General features: G+C 36.0%; 1 protein-coding gene across 1 annotated transcript in view; it reads left to right on the forward strand.

Annotated features, from left to right (window-relative positions):
- MMP16 (matrix metallopeptidase 16) overlaps window positions 1–22,478 on the forward strand; it is a 293,871-nt gene that overhangs the window by 152,791 nt on the left and 118,602 nt on the right. The window contains exons 2-3 of the mRNA XM_049853564.1: window positions 764–912; window positions 15,923–16,045. Coding sequence (XP_049709521.1) covers window positions 764–912; window positions 15,923–16,045 — 272 coding nt within the window. The remainder of the gene's footprint in view (window positions 1–763; window positions 913–15,922; window positions 16,046–22,478) is intronic.

The raw sequence follows: 22,478 nt of genomic DNA on the forward strand, positions 1-22,478 counted from the left end.
AGAGTTGGGGAGTAGTCTGGGGCGGGGTGGGGGGAACATATAAAAATCTTGGCACTTTTAAAGAGAGAGCTAGATATAATTACTAAGAGGATTGGACTTCATCTATATGTGAAAATTTTTATTACTTACAGGGTTTGGATTAAAGTGAAACTTAAAGACTGTTCCTTACATGACAGTTACTTATACTTGGAGACATCTAGCTATAATCAAATAGACTGATTGCATGGAATTTATACCCAAAATATCTAATAAACAAGTTTCCCTGTGAAGATGCTATTTGTCACCATTGTAGTCACTGGTCTATTTTTCAGGAAAATGGCATTTTTAGATAACATGAGCATATTAACTACCCCTTCCAGCATAAATGTCTCAGTGGGGTCACATTGTTGAAAAGTACCATCCTTCATTTTGGGAGGTTGAGTTCCTGGAGGGCAGGGACAGTCTTATTTGTGATTTTATCCATTATTTATTGTAGTACCTTATATACTATGAGTTTGCAACAAATGATTAATCATATACATATATGTATGCATATATACATAATAATTTGTAAGTATGTAGAAAAATCCGTAACAACCTCTGAAATTATATTAAAATAACCTAAACTATGCAGTATATATAACAAATAGATCAAACACTTAAATAATGTATGCCCTTGTAGAGGAAATAATGTATAAAAATCTACAATAGACATGAATTAATTAGCAGAAAATTATTGTAAAGGTGTAAGTTGATCTAAAAGGAACTGTACTTGTTATTGCAGGTTTGGTTACAAAAGTACGGCTACCTGCCACCGACTGACCCCAGAATGTCGGTGCTGCGCTCTGCAGAGACCATGCAGTCCGCCCTAGCTGCCATGCAGCAGTTCTATGGCATTAACATGACAGGAAAAGTGGACAGAAACACAATTGAGTAAGTAATGGCACCCACATTCCTCTCCTTTTTGCTTTTGAGCCAAACTAAGTAGCCTGGAAAATTTTAAGTAAATTCCACCAACCACAAATTGAGTAATTTGTCTCATGAACTTTTCTTTGGAATTTAACCTATGTTAACTCTACACCTCTGAGATTTCATCGACCCTATAAGACAATTTGGGCTATAAGACAGAGTAGAACTGCCCCATAGGGTTTCCAAGGAGCAACTGGTGGATTCGAAAGGCCAACCTTTTGGTTAGCAGCCGACCACCACTGTGCCACTAGGGCTCCAAAACATTCAAGGCCCAAAGTCAAGTTTACTTCCCTGATTTTCACAACACAGTTTTTTAAAATAGCAAAGGAAAGATGAAAAATGAGAGTAAAAATTGGTGTGCAATTTAAGTTACTGCAGAAGGAGAGACAAGCAGTGGTGTGCTGGGGCTGGCTTGTAGAGCCACAAGAGAAGATTGTGTACATCTCTTCCTAAATCCCTGTTAAGTGACATCAGGTTAGTAGCTTCAAATTGACCATAGTGAAAATATTTACATCATGGAAATTGGGAAACAATGCAAATCAAGGTCTTCCTAGCCTGTTGATAATTCCCCAAATGAGTTAAATCAAGGTGTTTTCACTGGAAAATCTCTACTTTCGAGTTATTATCTAAAAAGAGTTTGTTTTTACTCTTTGCTAGTATTTGAGATTTTATTGATTGATTGATCATTCATTTCTTTATTCAGAGAGTGACTGCTTACTGAGTACTTGGTCTTTAAAAAAGGCATATATAGTAATAATCTCTGCTTCCAGGGAATTGAGAGTAAACTGTATATCTAAATATAGGCACAGATTATTTCACCACAGGTACACTGTAACTCCCACTATATTATGAAACAGTTTTATTGCTTGTGGACGCCAAAGGAGAAAGTGATTACTCCTTTCCATATCAGGTGGAGGGAAAAATCATTTGTGTTCAGAGGGTCTTTGATACAAAGTGTATCTATTTCCATTATTTAACTTGATCATCATACATGAACTCTCCACAACAGACCAGACAGAATTTTTTTTCTCTCTCCTTTTTCAGGTAAAGAAACTGAAAATTGAAGGCTAAGTGAAGTCCCAGTTAGTTGTAGAATCCAAGTCTTTTGACATTTAATCTGGGAATGTTTCTACTATGCTGTGCTATCTATCTTAAGAAAAACACATTTCTTTTTCTTTTTAAAACTTAAATAGAAATATCTGGGCCCAGATGTATTTTTAATTAATTTTGACATATTAAATTAATTTAATATATGCTTTTAAAATTCAATTTTTCCCTCTAATCCTTACATCACAACGTTAATCATACTGTTTCTAATTCATAAAGACAAAAAAGCACATGACAGGGCTTGATGTTTAAACTTCAAAGCAGTCTGAAAATATAAATAAATTATCTTCTCTGGCACTTTAAAGAGATGTATTAACTTTGGTCTGTATGTGGAAAATCAGAATCAATAGTTTATATAATTTATCCTGCAATAATTCTAAACTTACCAATATTGGGAATAGAATTTGGCGATTTTGGGCCTGCTGCTCTCTAACCATTGCAATTCTCTCTTAATAATGTAATATCAAACTTTCATTTTAATTCTTAATGTATCTCTTGTCGTGAATAAATATAGTTTTTAGTTAATTGGAAAAAAAAAAACAAAAACCAGCAAGTACTGTGATTTGTTGTGGTGTATAGTACAGGATTTCATTCAAATTGTATTCTTCATCCCAACATTTTCCGAAGTGCTCTGGACAGCATTCTTGTTTTTTATGGAGGGCTCTTATCTTCTGATTTACTTTCTTAGAAAATATGACACATATTTAAAAAAAAAAAAACATGTAAATTGAGGACTTAGGAAACATATTGCTTAAATTGTTTAAATGTCTAACTTACTAGTGCCAGAATACTAAGGAAGTATTAAAAAAAAGTATTAAATACTAGATAGCAATATTAAGAAAGTGTAGTTCTACAGAAGGTGGGTGCTGCGTTTTCCCCCAGTTTTGAGAGCTCTTGCTGGTCATTGGAAGGACTTAGGATGAATAGATTTGATTTCCTAAAATAGCTGGGGAAAGTCTTTGTCAGAATATTAATGGAAAGGACTTTGTGCAGAATTTATTCGTATGCTTCTGTGGGAAAGGGTCTGAGCAGTAAGCAACTATGTAGTTGTATTCTGGCCAGATGATGTAAAAAACGTGGACCTGTGGAAGAGGACACAGGTCCTTTTCTGGTATATGGTGGCCCAGAGTCCAGACTGGGAGACATGATGTTGTCAGTGAGCAGGAGTTAAAGGAGCATTTCCTGCAAATTATAGAGAAAAGATCAATTGTATAGGCAGACTTCAATTTAAAAGCATTTTTTTGTTTGCTTTTGTTGATGTTCATGTTTAGTTTTGTTTTCTTTTTTAACAAAACTTTGTTCTAATTTATACTTTAGAATTGGAGACACACATTTCCATCTAAAAAGTGTTACACCTGATAGTGGTTTCTGAGTGAATGCGCTCAAGCCTCATTAAACCTTCTTCACTTTCCCTTTATAGCCTGCCATGCCTCCTATGTTTTCTTACGTCTGCTTGGGGACTTCACCCTCCTTATCACTCAAGCTACCAACTCTGTGGCTTAATTTACCTCCTGTGCATTTTTTTTTTTCTCCACTGATATTATCGCTCTAGGTGTTCAGCTCATATAGTGTATTGTTTTTGGAAGTATAATCCCCATAATCCTGCTATTAAAGCAATTGTCTGTGTTTTGTAATCTTAAATGAATATGTGGTAACAATCCTTATTGAAATTGCACTGTATTATTTTACATTGTCAAATTATCAGGTATGAATTTATATCTAAGCTTTATGATAGGAAATACGGGCTACAGTTATAGACCAAAATTATTCCCTAATACTAAAATAATACCTTAGGCTCTATTTTTGATGCTATAAACTCTCATCTGATTTTATACTATCGTCAAGATAAGTTGTTTTTAAAATTAAATAAATTATATCCTTCTCTGGCAGACAGACATTTGGTACATTTAATATATAATTCTTGGGTAATTAATAGTACCACTACACATCTGTCTTTTTGTCATACTGTGGTGGTTTGTGTGTTGCTGTGATGCTGGAAGCTATGCCACCAGTGTTTCAAATACCAGCAGGGCCACCTGTAATGGACAGATTTCAGCATAGCTTTCAGACTAAGACTAGGAAGAAGGCCCTGGCTGTCTATTTCTGAAAAAAATTGATCAGTGAAAACCTCATGGATAGCCATGGAACATTATCTGATGTACTGCCAAAAGATGAGCCACTCAGGCTGAAAAGGACTTAAAATACAATTGAAGAAGAGCTACCTCCTAAAAGAAAAGTCAACCTAAATGAAGTATATGGGCTAGAGCTTTCGGGACCTTCATTTGCTGATGTGGCACAACTCAACGTGAGGAGAAACAGCTGCAAACACCCATTAATAATTAGAACCTGGACTGTATGAAGTATGAACCTAGGAAAATTAGAAATTGTCAACCATGCAATGCAACACATAAAGATGGATACCTTAGGCTTTAGGGAGCTGAAATGGACTGGTATCAGCCATTTTGAATTGGGTAATCATATCATTTGCTATGCAGGCAGTGACCAATTGAAGAGGAATGACATCATACTCATCATCAAAAAGAATATTTCAAGATCTGTCCTGAAGTACAATGCTGTCAGTGATAGGATTATATCCATAAGCCTACAAGGAAGACCGTTTAATACAACTGTTATTCAAATTTATGCACTAACCACTAATACCAAAGGTGAAGAAACTGAAGATTTTTAGCATCATCTATAGTCTAAAATTGATCAAACATGCAGTCAAGATGCGTTGATAATTACTAGTGAGCAGAATGCGAGAGTTGGAAACAATGAAGAATCTATAGTTGGAAAATGCAGCCTTGGTGATAGAAATGATGCCGGAGATCTCATGAAACAATTTTTTAAGAGCAACAGCATATTCGTTGCTAATACTTTTTTAAAAAAAACAAAAACAGCAACTGTACATATGGACCTGGCTGGAAGGAATACATAAAAATCATTTCGACTACATCTGTGGAAAGAGACAATGGAGAACTTCAATATCATTAGTCAGAACAAAGCCAGGAGCTGACTGCGGAACAGACCATCAATTGCCCATATCCAAGTTCAAGTTGGAAAAGAAGAACATGAGATGAACCCCACGAGAGCCAAAATATGACTTTGTGTATTGTCCACCTGAATTTAGAAACCATCTCAAGAATAGATTTGATGCATTGAATACTAATGACCAAAGACCAGACAAGCTGTGGGATGACATAAAGGACATCATACACAAAGAAGGCAAAAGGTCATTACAAAGATAGGAAAGAAAGACAAGACAAAATGGGTGTTAGAAGAGATTCTGAAACTTGCTATTGAATGTAGAGCAGTTAAAGCAAATGAAAGAAATCAAGAAGTAAAAGAGATGAAGAGAAGATTTCAATGTGTGGCTTGAGAAGAGAAAATAAAGTATTATAATTACACGTGCAAAGACCTGGAATTAGAAAACCAAAAAAGAAGAACATGCTCAGCATTTCTCAAGCTGAGAGAACTGAAGAAAAAATTCAAGCCTCAAGTTACAATATTGAAGATCTCTATGGGCAAAATATTGAACAACACAGGAAGCATCAAAAGAAGATGGAAAGAATACACAGAGTCACTGTACCAAAAATAATTAGTCAATGCTCAATTGTTTCTGGAGGTACCATATGATTATGAACTGATGGTAGTGAAGGAAGAAGTTCAAGCTGCACTGAAGGCACGGGCGAAAAACAAGGCTCCAGGGGAATTGACCGAATACCAACTGAGATGTTTCAAAAAATGGATGTAGCACTGGAGGAGCTCACTCATCTATGTCAAGAAATTTGGAAGACAGTACTTGGCCAACTGACTGGAAGAGATCCATGTTTGTGCCCATTCCAAAGAAAGGTGACCCAACAGAATGAGGAAATTATCTAACAATGTCATCAATATCACACACAAGTAAGGTTTCGCTGAAGATAATTCAGAAACGGTTGCAGCAGTACATCAACTGGGATTTGCCAGAAATTCAGGCCAGTTTAAAGAGGACATGGATCGAGGATATCATTGCTGATGTTAGATGGATCTTGTCTGAAAGCTAAGAATACCAGAAACATGGTTAATTGTGCTTTGTTGACTATGCAAAGGCATTCAACTGTGTGGATCATAACAAATTATGGATAACACTAGGAAGAATCGAATTCCAGAGCATTTAATTGTGCTCATGCAGAACATGTACGTAGAACCCGAGGCAGTCATTCTCACAGAACAATGGGAAACTGCATGGTTTAAAAACAGGAAAGGCGTGCGTCAGGGTTGTATCTTTACACCATATCTATTCAGTCTGTGTGCTGAGTAAATAATCCAAGAAGCTGAGCTCTGGGAAGAAGACCACAGAATCAGGATTGGAAGAGGGCTCATTAACAACCTGTGATATACAGATCACACAACCTTGCTTGCTGAAAACTAAGATGACTTGAAGTACTTACTGATAAAGATCAAAGACTACGGCCTTTAGTATGGATTACACCTCAACCTATACCTCAAAATAAAGAAAACAAAAATCCTCACAATTGGACAAATAAGCAACATCATGATAAATGGAGAAAAGATTGAAGTTGTCAAGGATTGCATTTTACTGGTATCCACAATCACTGCCCAAGGGAGCAACAATCAGGAAATCAAAAGACGCATTGCACTGGGTGAATCTGCTGTAAAAGTCCTCTTTAAAGTGTTAAAAAGCAAAGATGTCACTTTGAAGACTAAGATGCTTTGATTCAAGCCATGGTGTTTTCAATTGCTTCATACACATGTGAAAGCTGGACAATGAATAGAGAAGTCAAAAGAAGATAACGACGCCATTGAATTTTGGTACTGGCAAAGAATATTCAATATACCATGGACTTCCGGAAGAATGAATAAGTCTATCTTGGAAGAGATACAGCCAGAATGCGCCTTACAAGGATGGCAAGATTTCATCTCAGATACTTTGGACATGTTATCAGGAGGCACCAGTCCCTGGAGGAGGACATCATGATAGGTAAAGTCGAGGGTCAGCCAAAGAGAGGCAAACCCTCAATGAGATGGATTGCCATAGTGGCTACAATGTTGGGCTTAAGTATAACAACATTTGTGGGGATGGCACAGGGCCAGGCATCATTTCATTCTGTTGTACATAGGGTGTGTATGAGTCAGAAATGACTCAATGGTACCTAACAACAACAAAACATCAACAATTAAAAGTAATGATACCTATTTGCAGTTATCCCTATGTTACGTTGAAGCAATTAACCATTTTTAAGCAACAAATTTACTTATTACATTAAGTGGCATATTATATTGTTTTTATATTAATTAGCTGTGGTGTTGGGAAGATTGTAATAGTTATTCCCTCAAAGAAAATGAACGCAATCTCATACATTGCAGTGGTTCTTTTATTGTGGGATGTTTAGCGAATTTTTATAAGCATGCTTACTTACAATTCTTAATAACTGAAACAATCTCTATTATGCATAAAAGGAATATATTTAGCAAGGGGGGAAAATAGCAAGGAGTTAATGAAAATGAGTTTGTGAGGTTTTTATAATGATACTAGGAATTTCATTATCTTAGTTCATCTTTTTTGTGTGCACAGTGGTGTGCTCTGAAGCCTGCTTGGTATCACATTAGGTGGCAAACTTTCCTTTTTGCTTTCCCTCTTTTTGTTTTAACTCTGTTTCGTACTACTACATTCTCATTTTCCCCTTCCTTTATTCATGATATGACAAGAACATTTTTGATCCCACCACTGACACTCAGATCAACAGGGTGACCTCAACTAATTTTATGCCTATAATTTCTCTTGTTAGCTTTGCCTGTTTGAAGGCCGTATTGTAATTCTTTTCAATAATTTAAAAAATAAAGAAAAGCACAAAACTGTGTTTCAGGTATCTTAAAAGAGGAAATAAAAAGAATTGTAAAATAATTTGGTGATTTAATTTGTCTGGAATTTTGGAGGATTATTTATTTATTTTTATCTTCATCATTCAGTCCAATATGGGAGATATATAGAATGGAAACTCCTCAACGATAAATTTAAAACTTAGAAAAAAATTTTAAAATATGAAAATGCCATTTTCCCAATTCACGTTTTATTACTGTGGTGCTTCAGAAAACTAGCTAATTGACTAGTAATTTCACTCATTTGAGAATATCAAAATTTATTATATAAAACCAATGTACTTTCTTAACATGTATCTAGCTTTAACTAAAGAAAGACATTGAGAATTATATCTGATGATGTAAGCTGACTTAATTTAGTCAAACCATACCCAGAAATTTAACTTAATTAATTAAAATTATCTTAAGGCTGAATAAGTAACTTGCGTTGGAGAGTTATTATGAAACTGTAGTTGTATTTTAACTCATAACTTAAGGATTGAAATGTTTATGTAGATAAATCAAGAGCTCCAAGTTTTTTCTTGCCTCAATTATTAATATGTTTCTTGATTTTTTTATTCTTTTATCTAAATTATCAAGTTAAGACAGCATTTTTTCCTTCAACTTGAATATAAAAGTCAGTTTCGTCATAAATTAAAGTTCTTTTTCTTCATTTCAGAATACCTCAGTGGTACTCAAACACTACAAAATGCGATGTTGGGTCAGCCCTCACTTTGGTAGCTACAGAAGAACAGTTGATGGTTAACTGAGTAGGGAGCTTAGATTCCTGTTTTGAAAGGTAAAAGGTGAAAGTAAAAGTAGGTGCTAACACTGAACTTTTGTCCACACTGCAGATCATGGTAGCTTAGTATGTTTATTTTCTGTGTTCAGGTTCTTAAGTACTTTCACTTTGCCATTTTAGCCTTGTGAGTAACATGTGGGCCTGTACAGAAGGTTAATGAGTTGATAGGAAAAAAAACAAAAGAGACCATGGATGAGAATGGGCTGTCAGTGTAACATTTCTGAGGCCTAAGTTGATTTATTTTTACTACGCCATGATTACTGGGCTTGACTCTATGAATACAAACAGAATTGAAGAATTTTCAAAGTGATAAAAATAAGCATATTCAAAAATTTCTAGAAGGATCAGTTGGGCACAACTAGAAACAGTAGACATTATTCTTATCTGTAATTAAAACTTGGAGAAACCTGAAGGGTGAAAGCCTGTTTCATATATTTTACTGATGGATATTTTTCTTAAAGTATCAATTCTTAAGGGAGTTATTTTTTTCTTCCTGCTAAAAGTAGGCATATGTATACAGGGCCTGTGTGTGGTACAACTCCAAGTCCAAGAGGTATTGTTCCCATTGAATTCTGTTTTAAGTGCTGCCTTCCTGGCACACCTTCAGGTGACACCATGTATATTGACTATAACGTGAAGATACCTCCTGGAGTTATCCTATGGTGGCACTATCGTTATGGCACAAATGCCCTAATTATTTGTGGGAAAATTTTCTTTTTTTTTTTTTTTTACTGAAGCTGGTGAACACTGATTGTTTCATATGTAGTGGTTCTTACTTATTACTGCAAACTTGGGTGGAAGTCAAAGCCAACTTCATTTACATAAAATAGGACAGTGTATAGGTATCTTTATTATCAAAATATCAAGAATACCCTGTTGGAAGATCTTGAGAAATAGTATAAACTGAGAAGAACACATTCTTTTGTGGTTACAAGAGGGGGGAGGGAGGGAGGGTGGGAGAGGGTTATTTACTGATTAGTTAGTAGATAAGAACTACTTTAGGTGAAGGGAAGGACAATACTCAATACAGGGAAGGTCAGCTAAACTGGACTGGACCAAAAGCAAGGAAGTTTCCAGGATAAACTGAATGCTTTGAAGGTCAGCAGAGCAAGGGCGGGGGTTTGGGGACTATGGCTTAAGGGGACTTCTAAGTCAATTGGCAAAGTAAATTCTATTATGAAAACATTCTGCATCCCACTTTGAAGTATGGTGTCTGGGGTCTTAAATGCTAACAAGTGGCCATCTAAGATGCATGAATTGGTCTCAACCCACCTGGATCAAAGGAGAATGAAGAACACCAAGGTCACAGGATAACTATGAGCCCAAGAGTCAGAAAGGGCCACATGAACCAGAGACTTACATCATCCTGAGACCAGAAGAACTAGATGGTGCCAGGCCACAACTGATGACTGCCCTGACAGGGAGCACAACAGAGAACCCCTGAGGGAGCAGGAGATCAGTGGGATGCAGACCCCAAATTCTCACAAAAAGACCAGACTTAATGGCCTGACTGACACTAGAGGAATCCCGGCGGTTATAGTCCCCAAACCTTCTGTTGGCCCAGAACAGGAACCATTCCCGAAGACAACTCATCAGACACGGAAGGGACTGGACAATGGGCTGGAGAGAGATGCTGATGAACAGTGAGTTACTTGTATCAGTATCAGGTGGACACTTGAGAATGTGTTGGCATCTCCTGCCTGGAGGGGGGATGAGAGGGTGGGGGGGTTAGAAGCTGGCAAAACGGTCATGAAAGGAGAGACTGGAAGGGCTGACTCATTAAAAAAAAAGACTCATTAGGGGGAGAGTAAATGGGAGTATTTAGTAAGGTGTATATAAGCTTATATGTGACAGACTGACTTGATTTGTAAACTTTCACTTAAAGCACAATAAAAATTATTTAGAAAAAAAAAAAGAATACCCTGTTGGAACCACATGAATTACTTGGTGTAACCCGTCCAACAAGGTGGGCTGAAATATGTTGATTTCTATGTGTTGCTCTTGCTGCTGCTGCTTTCACTGCTACCAGTACCACTACTTCCTCATATTTGTGTAATAATAATAATATCGGCAGCAGTTACCACCTGCCAGGTATTATTCTATATTCTATGTGTTTCGTATGATTTAACTCAGTCCTCAGCAATAAAACCAGTGGCTGTCAAGTCGGCTTCGATTCATGGTGACCCCACATGCATCAGAGTAGAATTGTGCTCCATTTGGTTTTCAATGGCTGAGTTTTTGGAAGTAAATCTCCAGGCCTTTCTTCTGAGGTTGAGGGAGGTAACATTATCAGTCCCATTTTATAGATAAAGAAACTGAGCCATAGAAAGGAAAAGTAACTTGTTTAATGTCATAGAGCTAGGGAGTTTGTGGAACCTGGGTAGGAACTCTGGAAGCCTGGGTTCTGTTCTCAACTTTTACAATATAACTTTTCTCAAGAGTACTGATCTTGTTTTATTTGTTTGTTTGTTTTTCTTTTTAAGTTGAGAAGGACATAGGATAGAAACCCGCGGGATAGTGAGGGAATCAGTATAGGGGACACAACGTTCAGTCTTAGTTCATTTGCTTCATGTTACTTATCGACGACATCACTGGACTCTGGCCTCATGCTGAGCTTGCTGCCCCACTCACAGGCGGTGGAAGACAGAGACAGACACACACAAATTGGAATTCACAGTACAAGAAGTGCTGTGTTGAGATGATAAACCATACCTCTGCGAGTCGTATCTTGAAGAATTCTCAGGGTGAACAAGGAGGGAACAGCATTCCAGACAGAGATCACCGCATACAAAGGCAGAAACCTGGGTGGATCTTGGGAATTAGGGAGACATGCTTTCTAAGAGCCTGAATCAGATTCTTTCTGTAGAAGCATTGCATACTCAGGAGCATACAGAGAGCACATCTGTGTTTCGGGAAGGCTCGTCTTTAGGAGTGAGAAGGAAGATGAGAATGAGAATGAGGGATACATGAGAAATTTTGGGGGCCAAAGAAATTGCCTTGTGATTGCTTGGATGTGGGGAGAGAGCCGCAAAGGCTGTTACCTGAATTTCTGGCTTGGGCATTAGAAGAGCGTTGAGGCTTTCAGCTGAGATATCACAGGAAGTAATGTAAATTTGGGATAGGAAAATCATGATTTTGTTTTTGTTACATGTAACATTATAGAAATGGTGACAAGATATCTACATGAAGATATAAGAGCACTTACCCAATTATATCGTAATTTTTTATCCTGTGTGTCTTACTTATAGACTGTGAGTTTCGCAAGGAAAGGACTTTTCGCCTCTTTCATTTTTTTATCCATGCTTTCTTTCACATCTCTTGGCATGTTGTAAGAGCTAAAAATACTATAGGATGAATGAGTCAGTGATTGAGTAAATTAACGAACAAATGGTTGAAGCATAAGAAAAAAATATATGAAATAGGCAAAAGCCTAAGAAATACGTAAGGAATTAGCAGAGGAGTTAAATTGTTGTTGTTGTTGTTGAGGGTGCCATCCAACTGCTTCTGACTCACAGTGACCTCATGTGGCAGAGTAGAACTGCCCCACAGGGTTCTCTTGGCTGTAATCTCTATGGAAACAGATCACCAGGTCTTTCTTCTATGGAGCAGCTGGTGGGTTCAAACCTCCAACCTTTCAGTTAGCAATTGAGCACTTAACCATTGTACCACCAGGGCTCCTTGGAGGAGTAAAATACTCATAAACCCTGTCTTTAGGATGATGTACATGCTTTGCTAATAAACTTTTTAATGCAACCAACATATCCATGACTTAAAATGAAAATTTACATTAATAAATTTAAGTATTTTTGAAGTTTTGAGTCCAAAATGGTTACCGCCCTCATCTTTGGATTTTATGGCTGATTAAAGTAATTTTAGAGACTATATCCTGATATGAAAATACGTTTTTACCCTGACAATAGCTAGTTCTCTTTTTTCCAATTTTTATCCCACTAACCATTTCAAAAATATTTCTCTTCCAGGGGGCTTACTTAAATACTTTTCTTTGCTAAATGTAAGTGTAGCACACTTCACATTAAGTGAATTTCCTTATATTTCATAATTGTATATTGTTTATTGTCCCAGTACCTTCAGTGAGATAAGCAAGGATAAGTACCTGCCTGAGGAATATTATAATTAATGAAACATTTATATGAAAGCAGCTTAAATCATCATAGGCATACCATTAATGATTAATATTTGCTAGTTAAATTTGTATCTAAGTCTTACAAAAAGTAATAAAAAATAATTTTTCATGTAAAAAATTAATGTTCCTATCTATGTATACAATGAATATTCATTGAATATCTTTTATATGCTGGAATTGTGGAAGGTGCTGGGAATATGTATATCCCCTGGCCATGAGTGGAAACCTTGGTGGCCTAGTGGTTAAGTGCTATGGCTGCTAACCAAAGGGTCAGCAGTTCGAATCCACCAGGCACTCCTTGGAAACTCTATGGGGCAGCTCTACTCTGTCCTATAGGGTCACTATGAGTCGGAATCGACTCAACGGCACTGGGTTTGTTTGTTTGTTTTTTTTTCTGCCCGTGTTTTACAGTTTGGTGAAATGCCTCTCAAATTTTATTGGGTTTAGGAATGCCTTAGGAGTGCTGCTTAAAAATAGGAGGTTTCCAGTCTCAACTCTACTCTGTCCTGTAGGATCGCTATGAGTCACAGTCGGCCTGATGGCAGTGGGTTTGGCTTTGGTTTTAGTCTCAGCTCCAGAGAGTTCAATTCAGTAGATCTGGGTAGCCTCTTTGGAATTCGTACTTACAGAGTCTCAGATGATTTGGAGACTTTAAAAAAAGGAAAGGGTGATTTCCCAAAATAATCCTAGAGTGCATTTAATCCTGGGATAGAATTTGCTAAACAGAAAATTTTAATGTTAATTGGAAAAATAACATCTTTCTTAAAGAAATAAAAGTCACTATTTGTTACATGAAAGTTTTCTTATATTCACAAATGAAGATAAGCTGACTTATCTCACATAACATGCAAACGATTTCGTTCATCTTTAAATAGTCATTTCCACATTCAATTCTTTTTGTTTAAAGAGAGGAGAAAATAAGTAGTTGGTGAAATACAGCAGAAATTGATTTTTTTTTTCTAATGTCTACTTTCTGATTCATGTAGCACCATGTAGATCCTGCATTAGCTTTGTAACTGTTAAAGGAAATAATGAACAACAAACCATTTTATGAGGTACTAAAGAAAAAAAAAAATGCTACTCAAAATCGTGAACATCTTTTTCCTTAGGCGGGATGTAAGAATATGGAGGAAACATGGTAAAGGTCAAATGGGACCCTGTAGAACAAAGTTACACAAATATATATGTATTAAAAAAAAAAAAATCCATTGCCATCGAGTTGATTCCAACTCATAGCAACCTTATAGGACAGAGTAGAACTGCCCCATAGGGTTTCCAAATAACGGCTGGTGGATTCCAACTGCCAACCTTTTGGTTAGCAGCTGAGCTCTTAACCACTGTGCCACCAGGGCTCCATATATGTATATATCTATTAAAATTAATACATTGAAAGCCATATTTCATTTTCCCAATATGCATACTAAACCTCATTCTTGTGATGCTAAATCTCACATTATAGAACAGATATATTTTTTAATCATGGAATTTTGATTATTATTAAACTTCCCAAGCCAATGACTGTTGTTATTGTTAGGTGCTGCTGAGTTGGTTCTGATTTATAGTGACCCTATGCACAACAGAAAGAAACACTGCCTGGACCTGTGCCATCCTCACAATCATTGTTATACTTGAGCCCATTGTTGCAGCCGCTGTGTTATGCTCGAGCCCATTGTCGTAGCCACTGTGTCGCATTGAGGGTTTTCCTCTTTTTCACTGACCCTCTGCTTTATTAAGCATGATGTCCTTCTCCAGGGGCTGATCTTTCCTGAAAACATGTCCAAAGTATGTGACACGCAGCCTCACCATCCTTACTGCCAAGGAGCATTCTGGTTGTACTTCATCCAAGACAGATTTGTTCATTCTTTTGGCAGCCCATGGTATGTTCAATATTCTTCGCCAGTACCACAATTCAAAGGCGTTAATTCTTCTTCAGTCTTCCTAATTCATTGTTGAGCTTTCACATGCACAAGGTGATTGAAAACACCATGGCTTGGATCAGGTGCATCTTAGTCCTCAGGGTAACATCTTTGCTTTTTAACACTCTAAAGAGATCTATTGCAGCCGGTTTGCCCAATGCAGTGTGTCTTTTGATATCTTGACTGCTGCTCCCATGGGTGTTGATAGCGGATCCAAGTAAAATGAAATCCTTGACAACCTCAATCTTTTCTCTGTTTATCATGATATTGCTCATTGCTCCAGTTGTAAGGATTTTTGGTTTCTTTATGCTGAGGTGTAATCCATACTGAAGGCTGTAGTCTTTGATTTTCATCAGTAAGTGCTTCAAGTCCTCTTCACTTTCAAAACAAGCAAGGTTGTGTCATCTGCATACCACAGGTAGTCAGTGAGTATTCCTCCAATCCTGATGCCCCGTTCTTCTTCATATAGTCCAGCTTCTCAGCATATTTGCCCAGCATACAGATCGAATAGGTATGGTGAAAGGATAAAACCCTGATGCACTGCTTTCCTGACACTGTTTAGCCAATGACTGCTACTTGGATATTAGAGTTATGATCAAAGTGGAAAGAAGAAAAAGATGGTTAAATGCAAATGTTATTTGAACAAACATTTGGCTATTATATAAGCTTGAAGAAAATCGTATGTAACCTCTTGACTCCTGGAATTTAAGTTAATGTCATAAAATAATGTAATTATTTTATGTTAAAGCTAGAATAGACCTTAGTGATTATTAATTTTAAACAGTTTCAATTTATAAATGAGACCAGGGATGAATGACTTGCCCAAAGTCACATACTTTGTTAACAGCAGATTCTAGTTCTAAGCTTCGTAGTTTCTCAGCTCAGCTTTAAGCTTCATAGTTCCTTAGTGCAAAACAAATTAGAGAGATAAAAACTATCTGAAGAATCTGAGTAGTTACTTTGTGATTCTGGATCATTCAGGAAAAAAAAATCTATTTCAAATTTCAGGAAAATTGATCATTTCCCCCTTTATGGTTCCCTTTTTGATCATCACAGTCTAAGATTAGTTTCTTCATTGATTTCCTTTTGATGTTATTGATTAGCGTTGCTGGTAAATAACTGGAAAGTACTGCTTTTTTGCAGCTGGATGAAGAAGCCTCGCTGTGGTGTACCTGACCAGACAAGAGGTAGCTCCAAATTTAATATCCGTCGGAAGCGATATGCATTAACAGGACAGAAGTGGCAGCACAGACACATCACCTACAGGTATAACAATTCACGGTGAATTTTCCTTTCTTCTCATTTTTGCACTAATATTTATTTTGACTTTTTTTTGGCTATATTCTGCACAATGACTGCGTGTTAACATATGGTGGTGTAACGTTGACTTAAGGTACTTAAAACTCTGCAATTGAGAAGAGAATAAATTCTTTATTTGTAAAAATTCTTTGAGACACTTGGTCTTTTTGGTAGATCAGATCTAGTTTATGGAATGAATGCCAATATTGTCAGGGACTTTGAGATGCGCTATATATATATATTCTAACACATTACATTCTTTGGCAAGCATTTATTCTAAAAGTAATCATATGATAAAGTAGCATTTAAATAATTTCCATTTAAAGAAAATGTCTTAGAATCTATTAATTAACTTGTAATTTCAGGCTACCCATTTTACTTTGTATCTTTTTTGGCAGTGATGCAAGTGGGCCATCCCATCTTGTTTTGTCTTCAAGTGAAGGATGCCTAAGGCATTTAAGTGTCTTCCAAGCTGGTGTGACAATTGCTATTCATGGAGATGTTCATATATACTCATTGAACTACTGCTTATTGAATCCCAGTATGAGTAAAGAACAGTGCTAGGCACTAAGGATATAGCAATAAATAAAATATGGTAATGCTTTTTGTCCTCATGGAACTTGGCAGTTGTATGGAGGAATTGACCGACCATAAACGTGATGCCATTTATGAGAGGGAAAGAAGAGAACACAACAGTGATGTAAACCAGGGACGCTAAAGCACTCTACAGAAAACCAGGAATGGTCTTACCAAAGAAGGGTCTTACCCTTCCTCTAAGACCCAAAGGGTGAGAAAGAACTGATTAGAATAGAAGGAGGGTGCTTTGGGGAAAGAGTAGGATGTCGGGAACCAACTCTGTCAAATCACATGAATAGAATATAAAAAAACTTTTATAATTCTCATTCTTTGTGTTAAGTAGCCATTCACATGTGCTTAAAGATAAAATTAAAAGTTTAATATAGGCATATTTCCCATCCATACAGTCTGCTATGTGCCATTTGAACTTATTTTGGTTATTTCAAGAACTCTTTTCAGTCTAATTTTACAGTATTATACTGTCCTTTTAGACAGCATGCTCCTAGATTATTGTCATATACATACTTACTGCATACTTACTCATTTATTATACATACTTATTTTAGTAGCTAAGAAAAATAAAAGAGAAGGCAGCTTTACGCCAAGACCACAAAGTTAGTATTTACCAAATGTTTAAAAAAATTCTTTTTTAATTTTCATTTTGCTTTAAGTGAAAGTTTACAAATCAAGTCAGTCTCTCACACAAAAACTTATATATACCTTGCTAAACCAAAAAAAAAAACCAGTGCCATCAAGTCGATTCTGACTCATAGCGACCTGCAGACAGAGTAGAACTGCCCCATAGAGTTTCCAAGGAGCACCTGGCAGATTCGAACTGCTGACCCTTTGGTTAGCAGCCATAGCACTTAACCACTACGCCACCAGTACACCTTGCTACATACTCCCAATTGCTCTCTGCCAATGAGACAGCCCGCTCCCTCCCTCCACTCTTGCTTTTTGTGTCCATTTCGCCAGCTTCTAACCCCCTCTGCTCTCCAAATGTTTAAATTTGATGATCAGATTTTTTACTTTACAGACTTGCTTATCATCTATACAATCTAGACTTCCAAAACACAATTAAGAATCTATTATACCAATAAATTAATATGAAATAGTTTATATTTTTCTGGTAAATGGAATATTTATGTCCCTTTTCTAACACACTCTCTTTCCCCAAGTGAGTCATCAGATAAGGCTTAGTGAGCTGAGGGACTTGTATAGATCTTGAAAAGTTTTGTAGACTTTGATAAAAATGACGGAAAGGGATTCTTTTTCTGGCTAGATGGCAGAGTAGACATTCTGATCCACTCTCCTGATTGAGGTAAATGCTAAATGAACTGTATTAAAATACATTAAATAAATTAAAATATATTTTTAAAAAATCACCTTTAAGCTGAAATAAAAAAGAAGGAATCTGTAGAGGCCAAGAGTAAAGGGAAACCAGGAAACAGGAGGGAAGTGAGTATGTAGGTCAAGTGGAGACATTAAGCTTCCATTTTACAGTGGTGTAGAGCGTTAAGGGAGAAATTCCAGATGATCACCCTAGTAGTTGTAGGACAGTATTCAAGGAAGTTTAACATCTTTTTATAACTACAAATCTGAGCAAAGAAGGGCACTTTCTTAATCTGAGAAGGAATACTTAAAATTAAATACTACAGATTGATTATATATTTCTCATTTAATAAATGTGAAATATTGAAAAAATCTTATAAGAAGAGTAAAAATACCTGCTACTGCTACTTCTGTTTAGCAGCATTATACAACTAATTTTAATAGTAAGGAAAGAAAAAGAAATAAAAGGTATAAGGATTTGAAAAGAAGAAACAAATTGATTAGTCACAGTTTGTATCATTTCTATATAGGGAACTCAGAAGAAAGTCTCAATAATTTTTTAAATTAATAAAAGAATATAGCTACCTTTTGATACAAAATCCATGTACAAAGTGTATGTAAACACACACGTGTGCAAAAAACAATATAATCCTTACAAAGGTGCCATTTAAAATAGACACAATAATATAAGAGTTAGGAATAAATTTACAGAAGACTGAACCTTTATCAAGAAACATGAAAAAAGGCTCAAAATAAATGTAGAGAGGTATTGTGCTCTTAAGTAGAAAGACTCAATACATTGAAATTTTAAATATTCCACAAATTTGATGTAATTCTAACAAAAATTGTAACAGGATATTTTGTGTAAAAAACTGAATAAAAAATTTCTAAGGAACAGTGAAGGCCCAAGATTAGCTGAGATATTCTCACCTACTAGATATGAAGACTTCTTTTAAAGCAATACTAATTGAGGCAAAAGTAGACAAATAGGCTAGTATTATAAATAGGAGATCACAGAAACAGACCCAGCCATATATAAAAATGTGATTTAAACCTGAGCAGACTTGTAGATTAGTGGGGACAGGATAGACTATATTATTTACCGAGTTATTCTGAGAAAATCAGTTATCCATACGGGAATCAATGGAATTAGATGCTTTGTTGTTGTTAGTTGCATTCGAGTCAGTTTTGACTAATTGTGGCCCCATGCACTAGAGAGTAGAACTGCTCTATAGGATTTTGTTGGTTGTAACCTTAATGGAAGTGGATCACCAGGACTTTTATTTCATGGTACATGGGTAGGTTTGAACTGCCAACCTTTAAATTAGCAGTTGAGCATAAACCGTTTATGCCACCTAGGGACTTTAATTGGATGCTTACCCCATAATGTTTAAAAAAAAAAAAAAAGGTAAATTCTAAGTGGGTGAAATACCATAATCCACTATAGAACTATGAAACCACAGACAGCTCTATATATTGATACTTACTTGTTTTCATTTCAGGTGGTGTCTTTTTTCTGATCTGATTTCTAAACTCTTGGCAGTGCACAATGCAATCTATTTAGTGTCCCTGCATCCTTAAGTACTGATTACATGGTTTGTCTTAAAAAAAAAAAAAAAAAGCCGCTGTGTTCAAGTTAAAAGCCAACTGATTATAGTGCCATTTATGCTGTGTCCTTATACTGACAACTGTCTTTGTCAGTTTTAAGACATTCCTATAACCAGGTGTCTGGCCCATAAAATTCCAAGTTGATGAGCACATCACAGTTAATAGTCCTAGTTTGCAGTAAGACCTGGGTTTTAATCATGGTTCTGTTACTAGCTACCTATAAACCAGGATCAAGTTTTTAAAAATTGCCTAAGTCTTAATTTTCCTGTGCGTAATGTAAATATTATAACAGTACCTACTTCATGAAGTTTTGGGGGAAATTAAGTGAAATAATAAATAAATAAACTTAGCACAGTGCATGAAATATAAGAAGTGCTTAGTAAATGTAAATGTTAAGCATCGTTTTTACTTTTAGTTTGCCAGTCGAATCACAAAAATTATTGAGAGTATTCTAACAGGACTATAGAGAGTTGGTTGTGAGAGCTAAGGAGATTTTATTTTAAAAGTTAATATATGTAAGGCTTTAAGAAGTTACCTGGTGTATAAGTAGTACATAAGCATTTTCTACTATTTTCATACTATATATAGAGAAAGAAATACAAAGTCTGACATTTAAACAAACAAAAAAAAATTATTATTCATGAAAAGGATAGCTAAAATGTGCCCTGGCAGCATGCAGACAGGTGTTGAGGTGGTGGGTGGTAGAATTTAGGTTTTATTTAATTGCAAACTCATTATGAGCCAACAGTATAAGGTGGCTCAAAAAAACCCTAAAATGGGGAGAAGGGAGTAAGATGTATGTAAACCTACATGTGACAGACTGATTGGAATGGTAAATGTTCACTTGAAGCTTAATAAAAATTAATTAAAAAAAAAAAACAAACCCTAAAATGACCAGGTTACATGGATAGAAAGCATAGTGCCCAAGACAGTGATGATACTAGTTTTTCCTCTTTGCTTTCTTGGCCAAGCTTTGCCTGATGTACTCTTTTTTCTACTAGCCACCACATTTTAAGCTGCTTCCTGGCAAATTAATGTCCACTTCTGAGAAATCAATCAGAATGCTAAGGAAGCTTGACAGAAATGTGCATGAAGACAAGCTCAAGATTAGAGCCAAGGATTCTCAACATAATAGAAAGAATATTTAAGGGGAAAATTCTCAAACGTTTAAAGACTTTCAGAAAAATCTAATATTTGGAGCTATCAAAAAATGAAATCTTCTATGTGTCTTCCTCATCATTAAAACCAAACCAAACCCCTTGCTGTCGAGTCGATTCCAACTCATAGTGACCGTATAGGACAGAGTAGACCTGCCTCATAAGGTTTCCAGGGAGTGGCTGGTTGATTCGAACTGCTGGACTTTTGGTTAGCAGCAGAGCGCTTAACCACTGAGCCACCAGAGGTTAAGAGGCCTTTAAACCAAGAAATTTATCATTTGTCTGATATCACTTGTCAGTTAATAGAGACCATTTCTTAAAATGTTGGGAAGTTAGATTACATGACCTTAAGATCTCTACCCAACCTTAATAAAATGTGAAATTGGAAGGAACATTCCAGAAAAGTCTATTTAAAGGGAATATCTAGGCTTCTAAGCATTGCACTTTGATGTCCTTGGTGTTTCATGCCTAAAATGGGAACGTCCGAGGCCTTGCAGGAAGACTCATTTAAGGATTCTTAGCGATGCATGTCACTTTGACTAATGGCTTGACTTTTACATTGGTAGTAATTATAGTATGAGTACTGATGGCCATTCATCTCTTACTTGAATCTTTATGATCAATTTTTTTTGTTTTGGCAAATTTTACTTCCTGAATAACTAGGCCCTGTTTGTTAAACTAATGATTTTTGAACGGCAATTATGTGACAAGCACAGGCAATAGATGAGTGAGTTAGCCAAGGTCCCTGCTCTCATGGAGTATGAAGTATAGTATGGCAGACAAGTAAGTAAATGAATAATTTCAAAATAGGCCATTGTGTGTTACTTCGAATTAATAGACCAAGCCAGAACTTGATTAGATCAGAGACTATATCTGCTTTATTCTCCCCAGAACCTACTAGGCCTTGAGTGAATGGTTGTATAATAAATTACGAACTGTAAGCAGATTTTGCTTAGACTTGCTTCATGACAATAAGATAGTTATCACTTTTATCAAATAGATCTTTATTTCTCAAGTTTACTGGCGATTGTATAAAGCAGACTTAGAGTAAATTCCTTTCCTCTATGAATTCTAAATCCCAAAATAGTGTCTTATGGGAAAGTTAAACAATGTGACAGGTATCTACATTAGCAGATTAATATATATTTAAAGTATATTATATTAATGAGTACTAACAATATGTGGTATTATATTACATTAATATAACAGTATATAATTTATCAATCCGTATTAATTTTCCCAGTCCATCCATCCTTTAGCTCACACTTCTGGTTTCAAATGAATGTTTCTGTAACTACTGAGGACCCACACTAGAAATTATTATTTTACTTCAGTAGTGTATGCAGAGCAAAGATACTTAACAGTTGGTAAGGAAGAAGGAGTTCCTGCCCAGAAAAGTTTTTCATCATTCTCTCTGAACCCAAAGAGCGCACTGAACTTGGTGATCCTACTGACTTCAAAGAGAACTCAACTCGTGTGTCCAGAAATTGACCCTATTTAAATAAGACTGAAAGTAATACATACTTAACTCTGCCTTGTCTAGAAAGCTAGTATCTTGGGAAATAGTCAAATATGTAATGTAGGATTTCCTGGAGGAACTCCATATTCAATCTCTATTCTGTGACCATTTCTCGTACTTAAAAAAAATTTAAAAAAGAATATGTTGTGAAGCCACATCAACTATACAAAAATACGATATTTTTATGGAAATAATGTGTGCCTTCTAT

This window comes from Elephas maximus, chromosome 15 (genome assembly GCF_024166365.1).
Source record: "Elephas maximus indicus isolate mEleMax1 chromosome 15, mEleMax1 primary haplotype, whole genome shotgun sequence".
NCBI classification, from domain to species: Eukaryota; Metazoa; Chordata; class Mammalia; order Proboscidea; family Elephantidae; genus Elephas; species Elephas maximus.